Raw genomic sequence first — 16,099 nt, 5'->3', positions numbered from 1 at the left:
GGTGGACGCGAGGATGGGACGAGAGAACGGATAATGGGAGAAGGAATTCCGATTGAAGCGATAAAACCAACGGGGGCCGTTAGAGATATGGAACGGTAATAGTTCCACCGCGACTACCGATTTTACTTGTATTTATCTCGGAAGGTAAATGGCGTGCAACAATTAATCGTACGTTTTATAGTTGTTTTTTGTTTCTAGATTTTCCTTGGTCTTCTTCGCTTTTATAATTTTTCAAACACGTGTTCCACGTGTACAAGAATCTTTCTCTTCTTACACGTAGAATGTTTCTGATTTTCAGTTACGTTTCGATTAATTCTTTGTGAAATCGCTGGGAAATCGAAGAATATGAAATTGAAAGAAGATAATCGAGAAATTGATGAAATGAGAAATTGACATAAGAAAGTCAAATTGCAAAACGTAAAGAATATACTTTTGCTTTGAAATTCGTTTCCATTTGATTTTATATAAAAATTTAATCTTCCTCCGGAGGCAAGACCCTATTGTTTCGCATTTTTAACCGCAAACCAGACTAAACGTTGCTTCTACGCGGAGGTAGCATTAAATTCTAGAGTAGCTGTTGGCTGAGCGAGAAAAATCCATAAATTTTGATAGGCGTTAAATAAAATATTAGCGAATAGGAAAAACGGTGGTAGGAGACGGGTACGAGGACGAGTTTTAGGTTCACATAGGAGAATCGCCATTGGGAAACGTTGGAGTTGGCTACCTCAGAACCAGCGACTCCCTAGGGAGCTGGGATCGTTAATCGTCCGAACGATTCCCTTTCGACTCACGTACGAGAATGGCCCGTGGAATCAGCGTAAAAATACAAATTTAATATCGCTGCCGGAACGGTCGACTGACCAGTTGTAGCCGCCGGATATACCGGTGTCGACGAGCACCACTTTCTACGTGGGTTAGAGATTAAGAGGCTGAGCTGCTTGATTAGCACTTCCGGCCGAGCAGCTCGTTCGACATAGACATTTCAACCTATTGTTTCCTTAGCTGCTTTTTGGAAATTATATTTTCCTTCTTTCTTTTTTATTGCCTTTCGATCAGATCTTCCGGCATGTGTAACGTGTTATTTTGAAAATGTGGTCTTGTGTTTCATCGTTATTCGCGCATTTTCTGCGACTAAATAAACTTGAGGAAGTCATTTGTCGTGGAAGATCGAATATTGGCCGTGTACACAGGTAATCAAGCGGTTTGTCTTTTGATTAAAGGAGATTAAAAATTGTATTTAAAAACAAATTACCAGTGTGTTAACGTTAAAGTCTGTCGTAAAACTCGGAGCGTCTAAAAAGGCAACGGAGAGCATTGAAAGAGAAGTTGCCTTGAGAAACCGAGGGTAACCGCAAATTTATGTAACGCGATATCTCGAATTAACAGGAGACAGGAAAAATTGCTGGACTCGTTGCCTCGGCCAATTATCTCCGTAATACCCAGTTTTACTTTTCACGTGCAATAACTCAGACTCGCTTTTAACCGCGTGAACCTTCCACGTAGGTTCGGCTGTAACGTTGGTTCGTCCAGGACATCGATGCTTCGACGACGATTTTATCGTTCATCTATCTGCCTGCCCTTTTAGACCGTTACATTAGTTTCATTCTCGTCGCCAAGTCCTAATTATACTCGCCGATCGAATTAGATGGGTCTAATTATAAGATCCGATGGAAACAGTTCGTAAGCTTCGATCGATCGCTCGTTACATCGTTGCGATCCGAGCTTGAATATTATTTTTCGCGATCGAAGATAATTTATCGATGTTTGTAAGGAAATTCGAAAGTGTATCGATGTTTGAAATACTCTAATTCGGAAATATCTTATTCTTTTTTCATTTTTTTTTATGGTATTCGTAGACAAACTTACGTACGATCAAGGGAATTGGTGAGATCGCGAGCGTTCTATTCGTATTTGCGACAGAATCCGAAAACGTTAAGAAGATATCCACGTGAGAAGAATTAACGAGCTTTCATTTTCGTTTCAAATTGAACTCGAAGACGGTCACATTCGCGACTAAACTTCAAAGAACACGAACTTCATCTTGTAAAGAACTCAGAAGCCATAGAAAAGTCCCTCGAAAGGACTCCACTGATCTTCGCTCACCATCTATTTCCAAACTCGGAAAAAGCTCCATCGACATTCGCAAACGAAGTCGACTCGTTTCGTCGATACGATAGCTCGTACTCCAAAGACGTTCGATCTAAACCCTCTATCCGCTACGATGACACGCGATATATTATTCCAAGGTTAGTCTTTCCAACATCAAAGAAAGAAAATAAAAAAAGAGAAAGAAAGGGTGAGAGAGAGAGTATTGCTGTTACCAGGGCGCCTTACTAGACCGGAAATAAGGAATTCTCGCAGTTTTCTTCTACGTGATTGGTCCTTCGGGCAACGTGGATTCTGACTCGAGACTCACTTCGTACCTACTATCCGTTATACAAGAGTATACCGACTTATATATAGGTTAGGTTGAAGGTTGCTACTTGGTATGCGGATCGCGCTTTTCATTACCGGAGGCTCTCCCACCCCTCCCCCTCTGCCCCGTTGCTGCAACAGCCTAAACCAACCCTCTCTTTCTTCCAACCCTCTTCTCTCCCGCATTCGCCTTTTCCACCCCTTCCTCTCCACCCTTTTCGCTCTCGTCTCTTCGTCCTTGTCTCGCGATCCTCCGCACTCTCATATTCTTTTTTGTATTATTATTATTATTACTACTACTACTACTAATATTACTACTATTACTATTATTACTGTTTGATATTAAGGTTTCGTGACTGGTTATATTTTCTTTCTATTTTCTATCTTTGGTATTTTATTTTTGGTTTGCTTCGTGGCGGACTTTTTTCCGGAGATGATACGTTTGTATTGAAATAGGGACGGACACGTGATGGTGACACGTCGAGACTAGCAGGGTTGTCAGTGGTGTTCTTTGAAAGACGTTACAGATGCCGAGCGAGGCGAAGAGAGAATTGAAAACTAGGTTCGTCTCGATCTACAGACGAGTTTCCTTTAGACATCTTTTTCGATAGCTGGTGCGATAATTTGAAAATTTTCTATCGCTATTGCTAAGAGTTGCCAAATTCGTTCTTGCTAAGAAGAAAATCGATCTACTTCGATTTATAGCCTTTTTTTCGGTAGGTCCTCGTCGATCTATCAGTCTTAGCGTTAAGAGTATAATTTGAACGAACGGTTGCAAACCGTGTCCCTCCTAAGATTTATCGATCCTAGGTCAGAAACACGTATAACAACCCCAATAAATTCTTCACTTCGACCCCTATATATCAGGAATACCGTCATAACCTGTCATTTCTTGTATTGACAAGAATATCTAGCGTTTCTTTTATAGTTGCGATTGCGTCGAATACATGACCTTCCATTTTTCTAAACATCTAAAAATTTTGGGAACAGACGTTCCAGATGACACTATACGCCCCTGCGGATTCCGTCTGCTTCCTTTCTTTCGTTCACCCCATCTTTGTATCCCCTTCTTCCTTCATATAATCGTCTTATATGCCTTCCGATTAGCCGCCGGCAATAACCAACACTGGATTATGCAATATTCGATATCGTATTCTCTCGGGGTGTATTTATACCTATCAGCATCCCGTGATCTAATCAGTGGCAAGGTTTAAGCGGTACATCCTTTCGTGATTTTCCCTGTAATCGATCGACGGAGATTTCGAAGTGTCGCGTTTCATCGTAAACATCGTGCTATTTCGAGCTATCACTCGAAAGCTTCAACAATCGTTTGATCGTAACAATTTACATGCTTCGGCTCGTATACAGCTTCTCGTTTATTCCTATTCTCTCTGTAACTCAAATCTTCGATGCACGCGTTATTCCCTGAAAAGACTGTGGATATAACTCTGTTATATAATCCCAAACGAAAAGCAACAAAACCTGCAAAACCATCAGTTATCCGCCTCTCGAAAGAATCCAACAAGAGCAGCAAGCAAAGACAAAGACGAGCTTCTGTCGTTGGAATGAAAGCCGAATACTCGACTGGTTCGTGTTGCAGAACGGGACGGTGCTAAAAGATTCGACCACGGAGGAAGTGGGCAGTGGGGTGTTAGCGAAATTCGGTGACTCGCCACCGATCAGTCTGACGCAGGAAGGTGGCTCGTTGTCCGACAGTGGCATCTCTGACAGCGGTAGCGAGCAAGAGTTGAGCGAACGGGAGCGAAGATTGGCCGCCCTCCGTCGTCTGACTCGCAGTTTGGAGAGTCAGCTGGCGCCCGGAAGCGAGGCCCTCGTCGAACTCCTGCAACGTGTCGAGGACGCGGAAACGGAGCTACGAGATCTTCAGAAACAGTGTCGCGAATTAATCGTGCGCACTGCTGCCAGTGTCGAGGCGCGAGCTGCGAAAAGGACGAGCGGTCAAGTCCATCATTTTATAGAGTGAGTACCGTTCTTTTTTTCATTTTCGTATAATTTTGTCGTATATTTTGCGATATATCCTGTACTACGTTTTATGAAGCAGACTTTGGTTTTCGGGCTATGTTTCGTTTGTGTCTGGTTTCTTTTTATTTTATAATCGAGCGATATCGAGTGACGTTGCTCCAACTAAATGGAACTGTTAGAAAGTTTTTGATAAAATTACAATTATTAACAATGGATATCTGTCATGAAACCTTTCGTAGCCTCTTTTCGAAATTCTATGTAACGAAATTTCTCCATTCGTCTTTGAACAAATTCTCTCTATCTACGCTATATTACGCTTGTATCTTCACGCTTTGTCTCTTATCTATTCTTATCTTCTTTAATTACGTTAATACAGTTGCAAGGAAGTTGATTAGAAAATTTTCTTGCAAGATGAGTCTTAATGTACTAAAACGAAAGTTCCGTCGAGGTAAATGCACGGACGCGTGTTTTCTTTTCTTTTTTTTTTTTTTAATTTATTCAGGCGTTTCAACACCTTCGAGGGGATAAAGAACGACTTCCTCGGCGCACATTCCATTTACATAACGTCAAAATGAGCAGCAAAGAATGAAGGCGTCTATTTAGACGCGGGGACAAGAACTTGCTCGTTCATAAAGGCGTTTCCATAACGCGTCCACTCATTTGAATATAAGAAGTTAGCTGTGAATGAACATTTCTCGTGGTAACCACCTTTTAGGCTCGGAACGAATTAATAATATTCGACGCTTATTTTCTCTACCACGCAATTGTGAAACATCTTTCTTTTAGATTCTTTTAATTAACCTTCGATAATTTTTGAAATACCTGACTGAAAATCACCACCTTTGGTTTCGAAGTTGTACGGTACTGTCGTATCGATAAACGCGAATAAAATTTTACATTACGTTTGCTATATCTTTTTATCAGGATTAAAGATTTAGTCAGTGATACTTGAATTTTATTGTTATGGCAATAATATCTAGGCTGGCAGAAAAAAGAAAGTTTAAGGACACGAAGTGCATTAAAACGTGTGTTTTCCTTGTTTTACTTGGTTTCCCTGGCGAACCGGCTTCGTGATCCGCTCTTTCAATCGCAATTACTCCGAATTCCCATTATCACCGCGGTACCTTATTTAACTTTGTTTGAAGGATGCTTTTTTTATAGTCGCATTTAATCACTGCACAGTGGCAACGGTAATAGGTTTAGTTTTCGTGAGCATAGAATGCCGGGCATATTGCATCATAAAAAAAGTTGTAAAAGCTCCCTCCCTCGTGTCTACTCGTATTTTTTCCTTCCTTTTTTTCTCGTTTCGATTCTAGAAACGTCTCTGCTTCCATTATTTTTTATTCCTTCTAACGTTAATAGCGTTTCATTCGCTATCGAGCAAACAAAAAGTGGAGCAAGCCAATAAAAAGGAAGAACGAAAAATATACCCTCGGTGTGCATAAAAAATTAGGACACTTTTCGTTCAAAGAGAGTAGTGTGAATTTTTTAAATCGTTATTGTATGGCTGTTGTAAATATGAGAGTACACTGAAAGTCACTTACCAACGTCCCAAAATACGGAAATGTACATTTGATTTCCCCAAGAACCTACCTTTTACTCATTTCCTGACCTGACTTTCTCCCACGAGACGCTGTAAATTAATTTGCTTGATTAAACGGACACCTTAAAGTCTCACGGCTAACCGAAGTTCGCGGTTAGTCGACTTTGTAATTAATTTAATCTCGAGCATAGAAACTAATCTGATCATCGTGCGTTCAGTTAACCAGCGGTACTTGTTTCGTTCTGTTTCTTCGTTTCTTATGAAAGTGTTTAATAAAGTGTTCTGCAATTTCTCCGATATGAATCTAATACAGAATCGAGTAATATCTGCTCGAACGAACTCATATGCGCTGTTCTTGGCGTATTCGTATAACTAAACCGAACACTAACGTTCCCTTCCTACTTTTTTCGTGAAAATCCACGAGATTCCTTCGATAATACTTGCAGCCGGTTATATAACATCCTCCTCGCAGCCAACGTATCTTCTATCATCCACGTCATCCACATCGTCATTATCAAACCAACACTCAACTCCTTGAAACTCCCCGACTCCTCGACAAAGCAAGAACACGAATTAAAAAATGATTCAAATTCATGGAATAATCAGAAAAAATTGGATGTTCCTTCTGTCCACTGTGCAGCAAACGCAAGAAGGCTGGTGTTACGGAAATGTTGAAGGAAGGTGCGGAGCTAATCGCGACGAACGCAGTGAAAAGCGGCGCCACGGATGGAGGAGACCCTAACAACGAGCCTGGTCTTCCCCACAGTTGGGTCTGGCGCATCCTCAGAGCAGCTCTGCCATTCCAGTTGGCCCTGGTCGCCCTCTTCTGCGCCGCCTGTCTCCTCGAGCCTCATTGCTGCGAGGCGACGAACACGTTGAACTTCTCGCTGACCCCTCAGCTACGCTACGTTAGGGGTCCTCCACCTGTGTGAGCTTCACGACGCCAATCGTCTGTTGGAAAAGCCTGACGCGGCGTCGTACTCCATGGAATCTCCACGGAAGACATCGTTCGTATGAGAGAGATCAGTCGAACCCTCAGTCACCGAGCATAATCTGCTCCATTCTGTTGGTCGTGCGATGCACGATAAAATTAGTAGGTGAATAGATTGATAAATAATACTATGCATGGCTGGAGAGTTTAGCCAGCAGAATGATAGAGAAGCAAGAGCTATTCCGTTTGTTTCTTCGCAGAAGTTCTCTCCATTTGTAGAAATAAACGGTCATTCGCGGATGTCAACGTCTCACTCCAATAATGATACGTGCGCTTTATTTCGAAAATTGTATCATTAAAGGCGGTTTTGTTCTAACGTAGACAAAATTAGACTCGCGACGTTTCATCGCCAGACAACTTTCCAGCCAAGAATAGTACGAAGAGCGCACGATTTTCGGGAAATTCGTAGTATCGATTATCAATACGTCGTCAATTAAGTTGGGAACAATATAAAAAGTGAGAGTTATCATTGTTTTGTTCAGATTTTTGATGTTCAGTCGTCGTTTCTGAAATACCGAAGTTTTATATTTATCTTCAAACTTTTTATATTTAAACCATATTTATACTAAAAGTATTCTACACAAATGTGAAAAAATACAATATCGCTTAGCGTTAATATTTTTCCACTGGGACTGAAATACGTAAACTGTAATTTGTTTTTTTTTTTTCTTGACACGTTCGATTCTCGATCTCACTGCGAAAATTCTTCCAAATTTGTTTACTTTACGCTTGCACTGCCATAGAGAATTCCGAGTGTTCAGTAATCGAGTCAATTTAAAGCACAAAGCTCGATCTTACGACGAGACTGCAACTTCGTTCACAAGACAAAAATACTTTTCAGTTGAATGTGATGGTTCCCTGTTTTATTTCACGCACGATAGAGAGAAGATCTGCGCTCGTTTGAGATTGTGATACGATAGAAAATTAAAAAAAAAAAAAAAAGATAGAAGAAGGTGAAGAACGGTATAGATTAATAATGTAGAAGTGACTGAGGCGCGACGTAGAGACTATGAGCACTAGGTCAAAACAGGAAAAAGAAAAAAAAAAGAACGACGAATGAGGAAGAACTTTTTTATACGTTTTTACAAAATCAGATATTTAACTGTGCGAATCGAGTATGAAACGAGAGGTAAGTATAACTTCGTATACCTGCTCTAGCCACGTGCGAAATCGAGAATGAATGAGAGGGTCGAGATCTACGTAGACAATCTTCGAGCCTTCGAATATAACGACGAATCGAAACCTCGTAGCATAATTCTGCAAATTCTTGAAGAACGAAAGATTCAACGAAATATAGGAACGACGTAGAGGTACAGATGAATAACAAAACAATTAAAAAAAAAGAAGAAGTAACAAAGAAAAAAGATAAGGTTGACAGATATTTATAAAGAGAATAACTTTATCTTCATTTCAGAGAATTTGCAAGGACAAGTAACGATAACGATGAACGAATGAATGAAATCTTTTCTCGCATAATATCGAGTTCGAGGTTTTCGAAACTGATCAATGAATCAGTGGCGCGTTTTTTGTTATATAGTATAAATATTTATTTATATATATATATATGTTGCAAATTATATATATATACATATACGTATTATTGTTTGTAATTTAATGTAAATCGGGAGAGGAGATATTTTATAGCGTTCTCCGAATGATTGGGAAACAAAGGGAACGATGTTCTATACGCGAACGCTGATGTTCGACGAGTATGATGCATGCGATGTTAAACGACAGTAGTATCGTTTGATTGTTTTCAACGATTTTGTTTTTGTTTCTGTTTTTTATGTGGACGATGGTTGTTTACAGCAGTTGGTAGCATTGGCCGATGGTCAACTGCTACCGTAAAGTAGAGAATGCGGGTGAACTTCTTTTGCTGAAATTTTGAATCAGTCGCTCGAAATAAATTGACGTTTACAAGACGCATAAAGAAAAAAAAATAGAAAAAGAACGAAGATTTCCATATCTTCCTCTTTAAAAAATCTATGTCGGTAAGTAAACGACCAACGAACGAAAGGATTCTGGCAATCAGAATTTCAGCAGACGAACTTCTCTCGCGTAGAAATTTTCAGACTCTCTTTTCGACCGCTCCGACAAAGAAAAAGGAAAAAAAGATAATAAAACGGAAGAAAGGGACCAAAGTTGCCTTTGAGTCTAGCGGAGGAAAACGGCGACGCCGAAAAGAGATCTGAATTGCAGACACAGGTTTCTGGAATTTTAATGAAACTAACATCTGACTGACACACACACATTCACGTGACTCGTCTCCGTGATAATTTCATTAAAATACCAGCGATATCGTGTTTGAAAACCGCATACGTAGTCACGAAATCGTGCTACGTGAAGTAAAGTCATCTTGCTTCTTCGGGGAACATCTAATATCGAAGAATCGCGAGACGCACTATTTTCTGAAGTTCCATCGAACTTCGCGGTTCTGTCCGCATTTTTTGTCATCACTTAACCAATCGATATTCTTCGTACGAAGGATCTTGTGAATATCGAGGAACAATAATTCTCGTGGTGAACGAGTTTGGTAAACATTTATCCAATGACAAGGATGAAAGAAAATACGTAACAAATAAATAAATAAATAAATAAAAGGGTAAATGTTGATCGAAAACACACCCTCAAGTGGTACGATTCGCTGATATTGCGATCATGTGGTTGAATCGACAGCCATGTTTGCTGCTCGTTGCTTGACGACTGAGAAAAGGTAAAGAAAAGAAAAAAAATCATAAAAGACGATGGTAAAATAGATGATAAAAATGTTTGAAAATATATATATATATATTAGACGGTGAAACTGTTCGTCGTTTGATCGTGAGAGGGCAATGATGACGAAGACGATGATGATAGAAACGTGTGAAGGTATATTATTGACATTGAAAGTAAATGGTCTTTGAGTTGGGAGGTGACTTCAGCGAGAATTCAAAGGTGAATATGAGAAACGGGACTTTAGGAATCTGTCTGTTGTTTATTGGGAACTTTATTCGTTCTTGCCATACGAACAACGGAACTAATTGAAATCTGACAGTTCTGTCGATTTACATTGACATTTATTTGTCGAACTAACGAAATGTTAACATGGTACATTAAGGTACATTACGAATGCGTGGGTTTTTATACACATATCCTCATCGCTTGTAGTTGTCGCATGAAGGGTCACTTTACTTGTATCGAGTAGATCGTTTCGATAACTTGCAACGGTACTAATGTTAGGGTGTTTAGTAACGTTTCTTGTATACGGTGTTTCATTTTAACTGAATCATGTGTTAGCGATATAAAATATGTTGGATGAAAATTAGGAAATTCTATAAAAGAAGTTGCATTACAAGCAGAAATAAGTTTTATCTTCTAAAATATACTCCTATAGATTACAAAATATTAAAACACGTCCATTTATCGGAAATTTAAAATATAAATATTTTTCTGGAAAGATTCAACTATATCTGTTAATCCTTGAAGATACAAATACTTAGACGCAATAAGACTCAATTGGAAGACAATGTATACGGATACAATAAATATCGAGCAATACTTGCTTGGAAATTTTCCACGCTTCGATTTTCGTTCAAAAACTTATTCGACGTTGAAATGTGCATGGCTCGCTTGAAATGAAACACCCTGTACGCGAGCTTCTATAAAACCTTTACCAAAGGTTTTCATATTATAATCATTGATACATGCTGAATATTAAACGCTGTGATTATCCACATGGTTTTCCAAGCGAACTGATCTTCAATAGGGAGTAATAAGATTACAGTTCCGTCACGCAACCTTTAATTCGATCAATTTATTTCAGCACGATCGCTCGAAAACTTGCGTGACACGGAGTAATAGATAGCGAAAATAAAAGCATCTAAAACAAAAAAAAAAAGAGTTTCGAATTTTATTTTTGTACATCGTAGGGATAATTATTATTTGATAATATAGATGGAAAATATTTCGTCACAGTTTTCTACGCGGTAAAATATAGAGGACAGTTTTGTAGGACACAAATTTACAGTAACGAACGTTCACGACGTTTCGTTCAATCGACTGAATCTTTTCGAGCTCAAACATTTTTTGCGTTTTATCTTTCGTGCTACATTTTTCATTTGCACAAGCACAGTTCTACATTTTTTACGATACTTTGGCCAATTTACACTAAACGCGATCTTACATATTTTAGATTGATCAAAATTGGTAGATTAAACAAAATGAAAATAAAAGAGTAGAATTAATGTAAATAGCGCGCCTGTAAAAAGAATCGATCGCACTTTAAGATCAAACGATATTTTTTGTATTAAAAAATTTTTAAAAAAAGAAAACATACACGTATAACTATTGATTTTTCGCAGAGGCGAACGAAAATTAAAGTGGTATATTTTGTGAAATATTTTGTGAGGGGAAAGGGGTCCGTAGGCGATAGGATGTTTCAATTTCAGCTTCGTTAGAGCGTAATGCGATTAATATTGTGCTTCGACGTGAATCATTAGGATCGCTCAATTTTCCAACGAATGAGGCAACAAAAAATCAAATATAATCAACTATAATCAAACATAATCAATATACGTAAAAAATATGTATAAATTTGTATACGTCAAAGTAAAACGCGTTACTCGTTGGAAAATAGAGCGATCGTATTAGAGCTTCTTTCACAGAACAGATCGAACTTATCGTTAAGAGGATGATTAGATCGATTTGATAGATTTGAACAGTTTGTGCACGATGCTTACCGTGTAAGCGTGCATGCGTTTAAAAGAGATTGAACGAATGTGTTCGCATCTAACAGTAGATGGATGATACATTTCTGTCGAGACGTTAATTTTTCGCGCAGGACCAGTCGTTATCGCGAGAGAAACATACGAAACGAAAGATAACAAGGGTCCCCGAGAAAGAAAAAGTTTGCGAAATGTCTCGCAGACTTATATTTTTTCACTGCACATAGCAGACTCCATAATAAGATTATGGCGTCTTTGAGCGTTATCGAGCGTGTTTGAGTTTGAGCACTGTTTGTGCGTTGTGTTTGTGTCAGAGAATGTGACACAGGAGAATAGAGTTTGGAATCAGGCGGATCAAGCATTGATCAAAGTAAAACTGTATATTCATAAGCATGCTACGTTATAATAAGATAAAGGAACGTGAGAGATAACTTAGTAAGATACAGAAGAGAAAAGAAGAAAAAAAAAAAATAAATGAGTGAGAAGAGAAAAAAGGGGAAAAGGTAACAGTAAACGATGGATCGATGTATAATTCTTCCAATGTTTCAAAGAATATACCATTGACGATCCAAAGTTTGAAACGCTGTACTTACGTGTTTACGACGGCGACGACAAATGGTGACATCATACGTGTACACACACACACACACATATACACACGCACGCAATTAGTATCCATATACAGGGCACAGAGCTTAAAAAGAGCCTCTTGTATTCTCTGAATACTTGATTTTTTATTAAACAGATTGTCCTATGGGATCGAGTAGAACTTTTCATTGAGATCTGCAAGATGACGACACCCTCAGGGGTCGTTCGATGTCGAAGAGAAAAGCTTAACGCGAGGGCAGAGCGATTTTCACCCAACGAGATGTAATTCGTCATAATTTTTGAGAATTAATTGCTTTAGGAAATTGTAAGTATCATTGCTCCTGCTATACTTTGACTTTATCCTTCGTTAAACATTCTCTTCGTTAAAAATATACGTAAAAAGTTACGATAGAGGAAAATTTATCGTTCGAGTTGGTAATATAATATAAAGTATTGCTTAAAAGAATTTCGTCAACTTTCAAATTTATTTACAAGTTTCTGTTTCGTGATTCAGCCATCTAAGGATGAAAATTGCTCTGTTAACGCAATCATAATGCTAGAGCGTTATCCTGCACCCTAGGGAAACTGTCTTAGTCTGTACTACTTAAAGAAACAACAATTCTTCTGATCGAACAACTTAATTCGATCCTTTAAACAGTACATTAGGAGACAAGTTCCATGGTTACGAGTCCTTGGTCATCGAATTCGTGTTTTACGTTCAACATCGACGTCGTCTGAAAGCACGTCGATGGCGGAAACTTTTGAATGGAAAACCTGAAGTCGACGAACACGAGGTCTGCCTCACCTGCCTACTCTACCTATCACAACGTGTATAAAGTACCTGAGAAATCAAAATATTACTTATATATAAATATATAGGATTAACGAGAAGCATCTTGTTTTTCCTCCGTTTCATTCGTATCATCACCGCATCGAGCGAGCGTCTGCTCGCAAAGTGAAAAAATAAAAGGAAAAGAATTGATGGAAAAAATGAATCGTGTCGTGCTTTGTACAGCTTTGATTTGTCGCGAAAATGTATTCACCTTTGCGTTGCTGTAGCGGCTACTTAGATTATACATTGCATGCGGTTTTACTTTTAAACGAAAATTATGATATAGGGCAACGCTCGAACGTGTTGTTGTGTATATTGGGGAAAAATCTAAAAAAAAAAAAAAAAAAAAAAAAAGAAAGCAGGAAAGAAAGAAATTAATTACGCGCTTAATTGCAGAATCGAAAGTGATTCGTTTGCAAATTGTATTACGATAATCGATATTTTTAACGGCGGCCTGCGGTTTCTATTTCTATCACGGTCATTGTTATTACTATGATCGAAATTTTGTATGCGAAATTCAACAAATTTTACTTTGTACTTTTTCTGAATACTTTTAGACGCGATGCAAAATTTTGTAAAAAGGAAACCGCGGGCTATTTTGCGACAAAGCTATCGAATGTGTACTTTCGAGAGTACGATGCCTGTTTGTATTGCATCTTCAGAATACAAGCGACATTAACCCTCCACGAACCTTGATCTCTTTTATTCCTTTATAGTATTATGGATCGGTATAATTTTTATCTTCTATCGATTGTTGGGTATACTTTTCTCTACTTTTTCTTCCTGAATATCGCGTTTAATAAGAACGACTTGGTTCATGGAGGATTGAATTTGATCGTATCAGTAAGATTTCATTTGAATTCCTCGAGAACGCGATCGAATTCAAGTATCGCGTACTTCTTACAACGCTCTGTAGTTTGGCGCCGTAATGTCAGGCATGAACCTACTGCATGGCCTTTGATCAACCTTTTGATTTATTTCTTGAATGTTCTTTTTTTTCGAAAAATTCCTTTATTCGTTCTGTAGATTAATTTCTGTCAATTTTGCCGATTACAGCGCCGAATAGATCGATCCTTTAATTATAAGGAAACACGTTCGTTGCCAGTATTTTTTTTTATTTTATTTTATTTCTTAATCGAACAGTATTTTTATCGATTTTTAAAATGCGTCGAACAAATTTGTCTCTATCGAAATTTTATTTTGGTCGAACATACTCTGAATACGATTTACGTATGAAATTTTATCGAACGAACGTGTTTTTTTTTTTAGTGTTCTTACGGTTTCTTACTTCTTTCGCTACATATACGTATCGTTAATTTTATTTGCTCAGACTTGTGCGACTTTGCCATTCATATCATATATCCCATCTCAAGTGTACACCCCATTCGTATGAAAATTTCATGCCATTTCAATCATCATTCACATGTCATTGCGTTTAACGTGTTATATACTTATACCCGAACAATATCAATAATATTTTCTACGATTACGGAGTATTCTAGTGTATTTTGGCACCATGGAGAAATAAATTACAGTTTTGGACAACATTTTACGTCTCTTCATTTCGTCGTATCTCCAACCTCTTCACCTTCCACTGCCGACACAGAGAAAAGAGAAAAAGAGATCTTGTTAAAGAGATACACAGGATAAATCACGAGAAACAGGGCATTTAGTATCTTCGTCATTTGTCATTGCATCGAATACTTCGCAAGAATGAAGTTACGCTACTCGAAGGATCGTACAAAACGACGAGAACAAATTTGTTACCCAGATACCTACATACTTGCCACATACCTACTCGGTTGTCGACATTAGCATTAAATAACGTTAAGAGAAGAATGCTCGATGAAAAGTATAAGAAAATAAAGAGACACATCCGACAAAAAGATCGATATGATTTTTAAACTTTCCAAACCTTCCGAACTTTTCGTAAACCTAAATTCTTCATAAATTTGTAATTCCTCAATTGCTCTGATCCCTCGACGATATTTCCAAAACCACGGCGAATCTTCAGAAATACGACGATTGAAAAGACGGAATCTTCAAAGACGCGAAAAATTGGATAAGCGCCGGCTGAAAAAGGGAATAGCACGATAGAATATTTGCGAGCGGCGCGTACACGTGTACAGTGCCAAAAGTAACGGTGGAGAAAGCGCAATGCTAAGTGTATTCGCAATAATGATCCGCTGGCGATTGATACAGAGGTAGAGGATGATTGCGGTGTACCCGGGGCCGATTGTTGGCGGCGTTAGTGAAGTCAGTACGAAGGTAGGGATATTAGAGGTTAAAGGGCGCGGCCGCTATGTTATTACGACTCACACCTGTACCCACCAGGTAGGCAACCACGGCCAAAACTTTTCTCCGGGAATCTACTTTAATGGTTCCAGGATATCGTAAGTTGGAGCTGTAAATAAATTATTGCTGCGACCGCGGCGGTCTTTAATCGGACGTGCATAGATATGCCCTTTAATCATGCGACGAGTAACGCGTTGCAATTTTCGGAACGGGATTACGCCATTAAGCCGTTCGTACCATTCTAATACGATTTCTCGCGGAATATCCAACAACTACGATAGAACGATCTTCCGAGGAACTGTCGATTATAATTTCGTTTTCTTTATTCGTTTCTTTTACCCCATTTGAGGCTAGTATTGTGAAACGTGATTCACTCAAATATCGCGGAGTCGTTGTAATTTTCGTAGAACAACGACACGATCGTAATTGAATAATTTTTCGAAAGACGAATAAGACAAATTCTATTTATTTGTTAATCGTTGCTAAAGAAAGTTCTAGGACGTACGAATTCGCCACAGATGCTTCTCGTATCACGTAAAAGACGTACACACCCCTTGCTTCAAGCGTTTACAACAGCACGTTGACGTTTCTAATTTGTAATTTACGAGATGACAGCGGGGATCGAGGTAAGAGAGAGTCGCGGGCTTAACAGCAGCAAATGAGCGAAGACAAGTATTATTTTTTACAGGGACGAGCCCCTTCGCGATGAAATGGCCTGTGTCGTGCTCGTCTATGACTCCTACGGGGTT

The 16,099-nt window shown here is 38.7% G+C and overlaps 1 protein-coding gene across 7 annotated transcripts in view; it reads left to right on the top strand.

Moving 5' to 3' along the window:
• Positions 1-14,602, top strand: part of LOC138184880 (klarsicht protein) — a 119,573-nt gene extending 104,971 nt beyond the window's left edge. For all 7 annotated transcript variants that reach the window (XM_069123280.1, XM_069123281.1, XM_069123278.1 and 4 more), the window contains exons 20-21: positions 4,016-4,395; positions 6,582-14,602. In XM_069123280.1, the coding sequence (XP_068979381.1) occupies positions 4,016-4,395; positions 6,582-6,873 (672 nt within the window). In that variant the 3' untranslated portion in view covers positions 6,874-14,602. The remainder of the gene's footprint in view (positions 1-4,015; positions 4,396-6,581) is intronic.
• The last annotated feature ends 1,497 nt before the right edge of the window (positions 14,603-16,099 follow it).

Source organism: Bombus flavifrons, chromosome 11 (genome assembly GCF_040668555.2).
Source record: "Bombus flavifrons isolate JBK064 chromosome 11, iyBomFlav1_principal, whole genome shotgun sequence".
Lineage (NCBI taxonomy): Eukaryota > Metazoa > Arthropoda > Insecta > Hymenoptera > Apidae > Bombus > Bombus flavifrons.
Note: the sequence above shows the minus strand (reverse complement) of the source record. Positions and strands in the feature narration are given on the sequence as shown.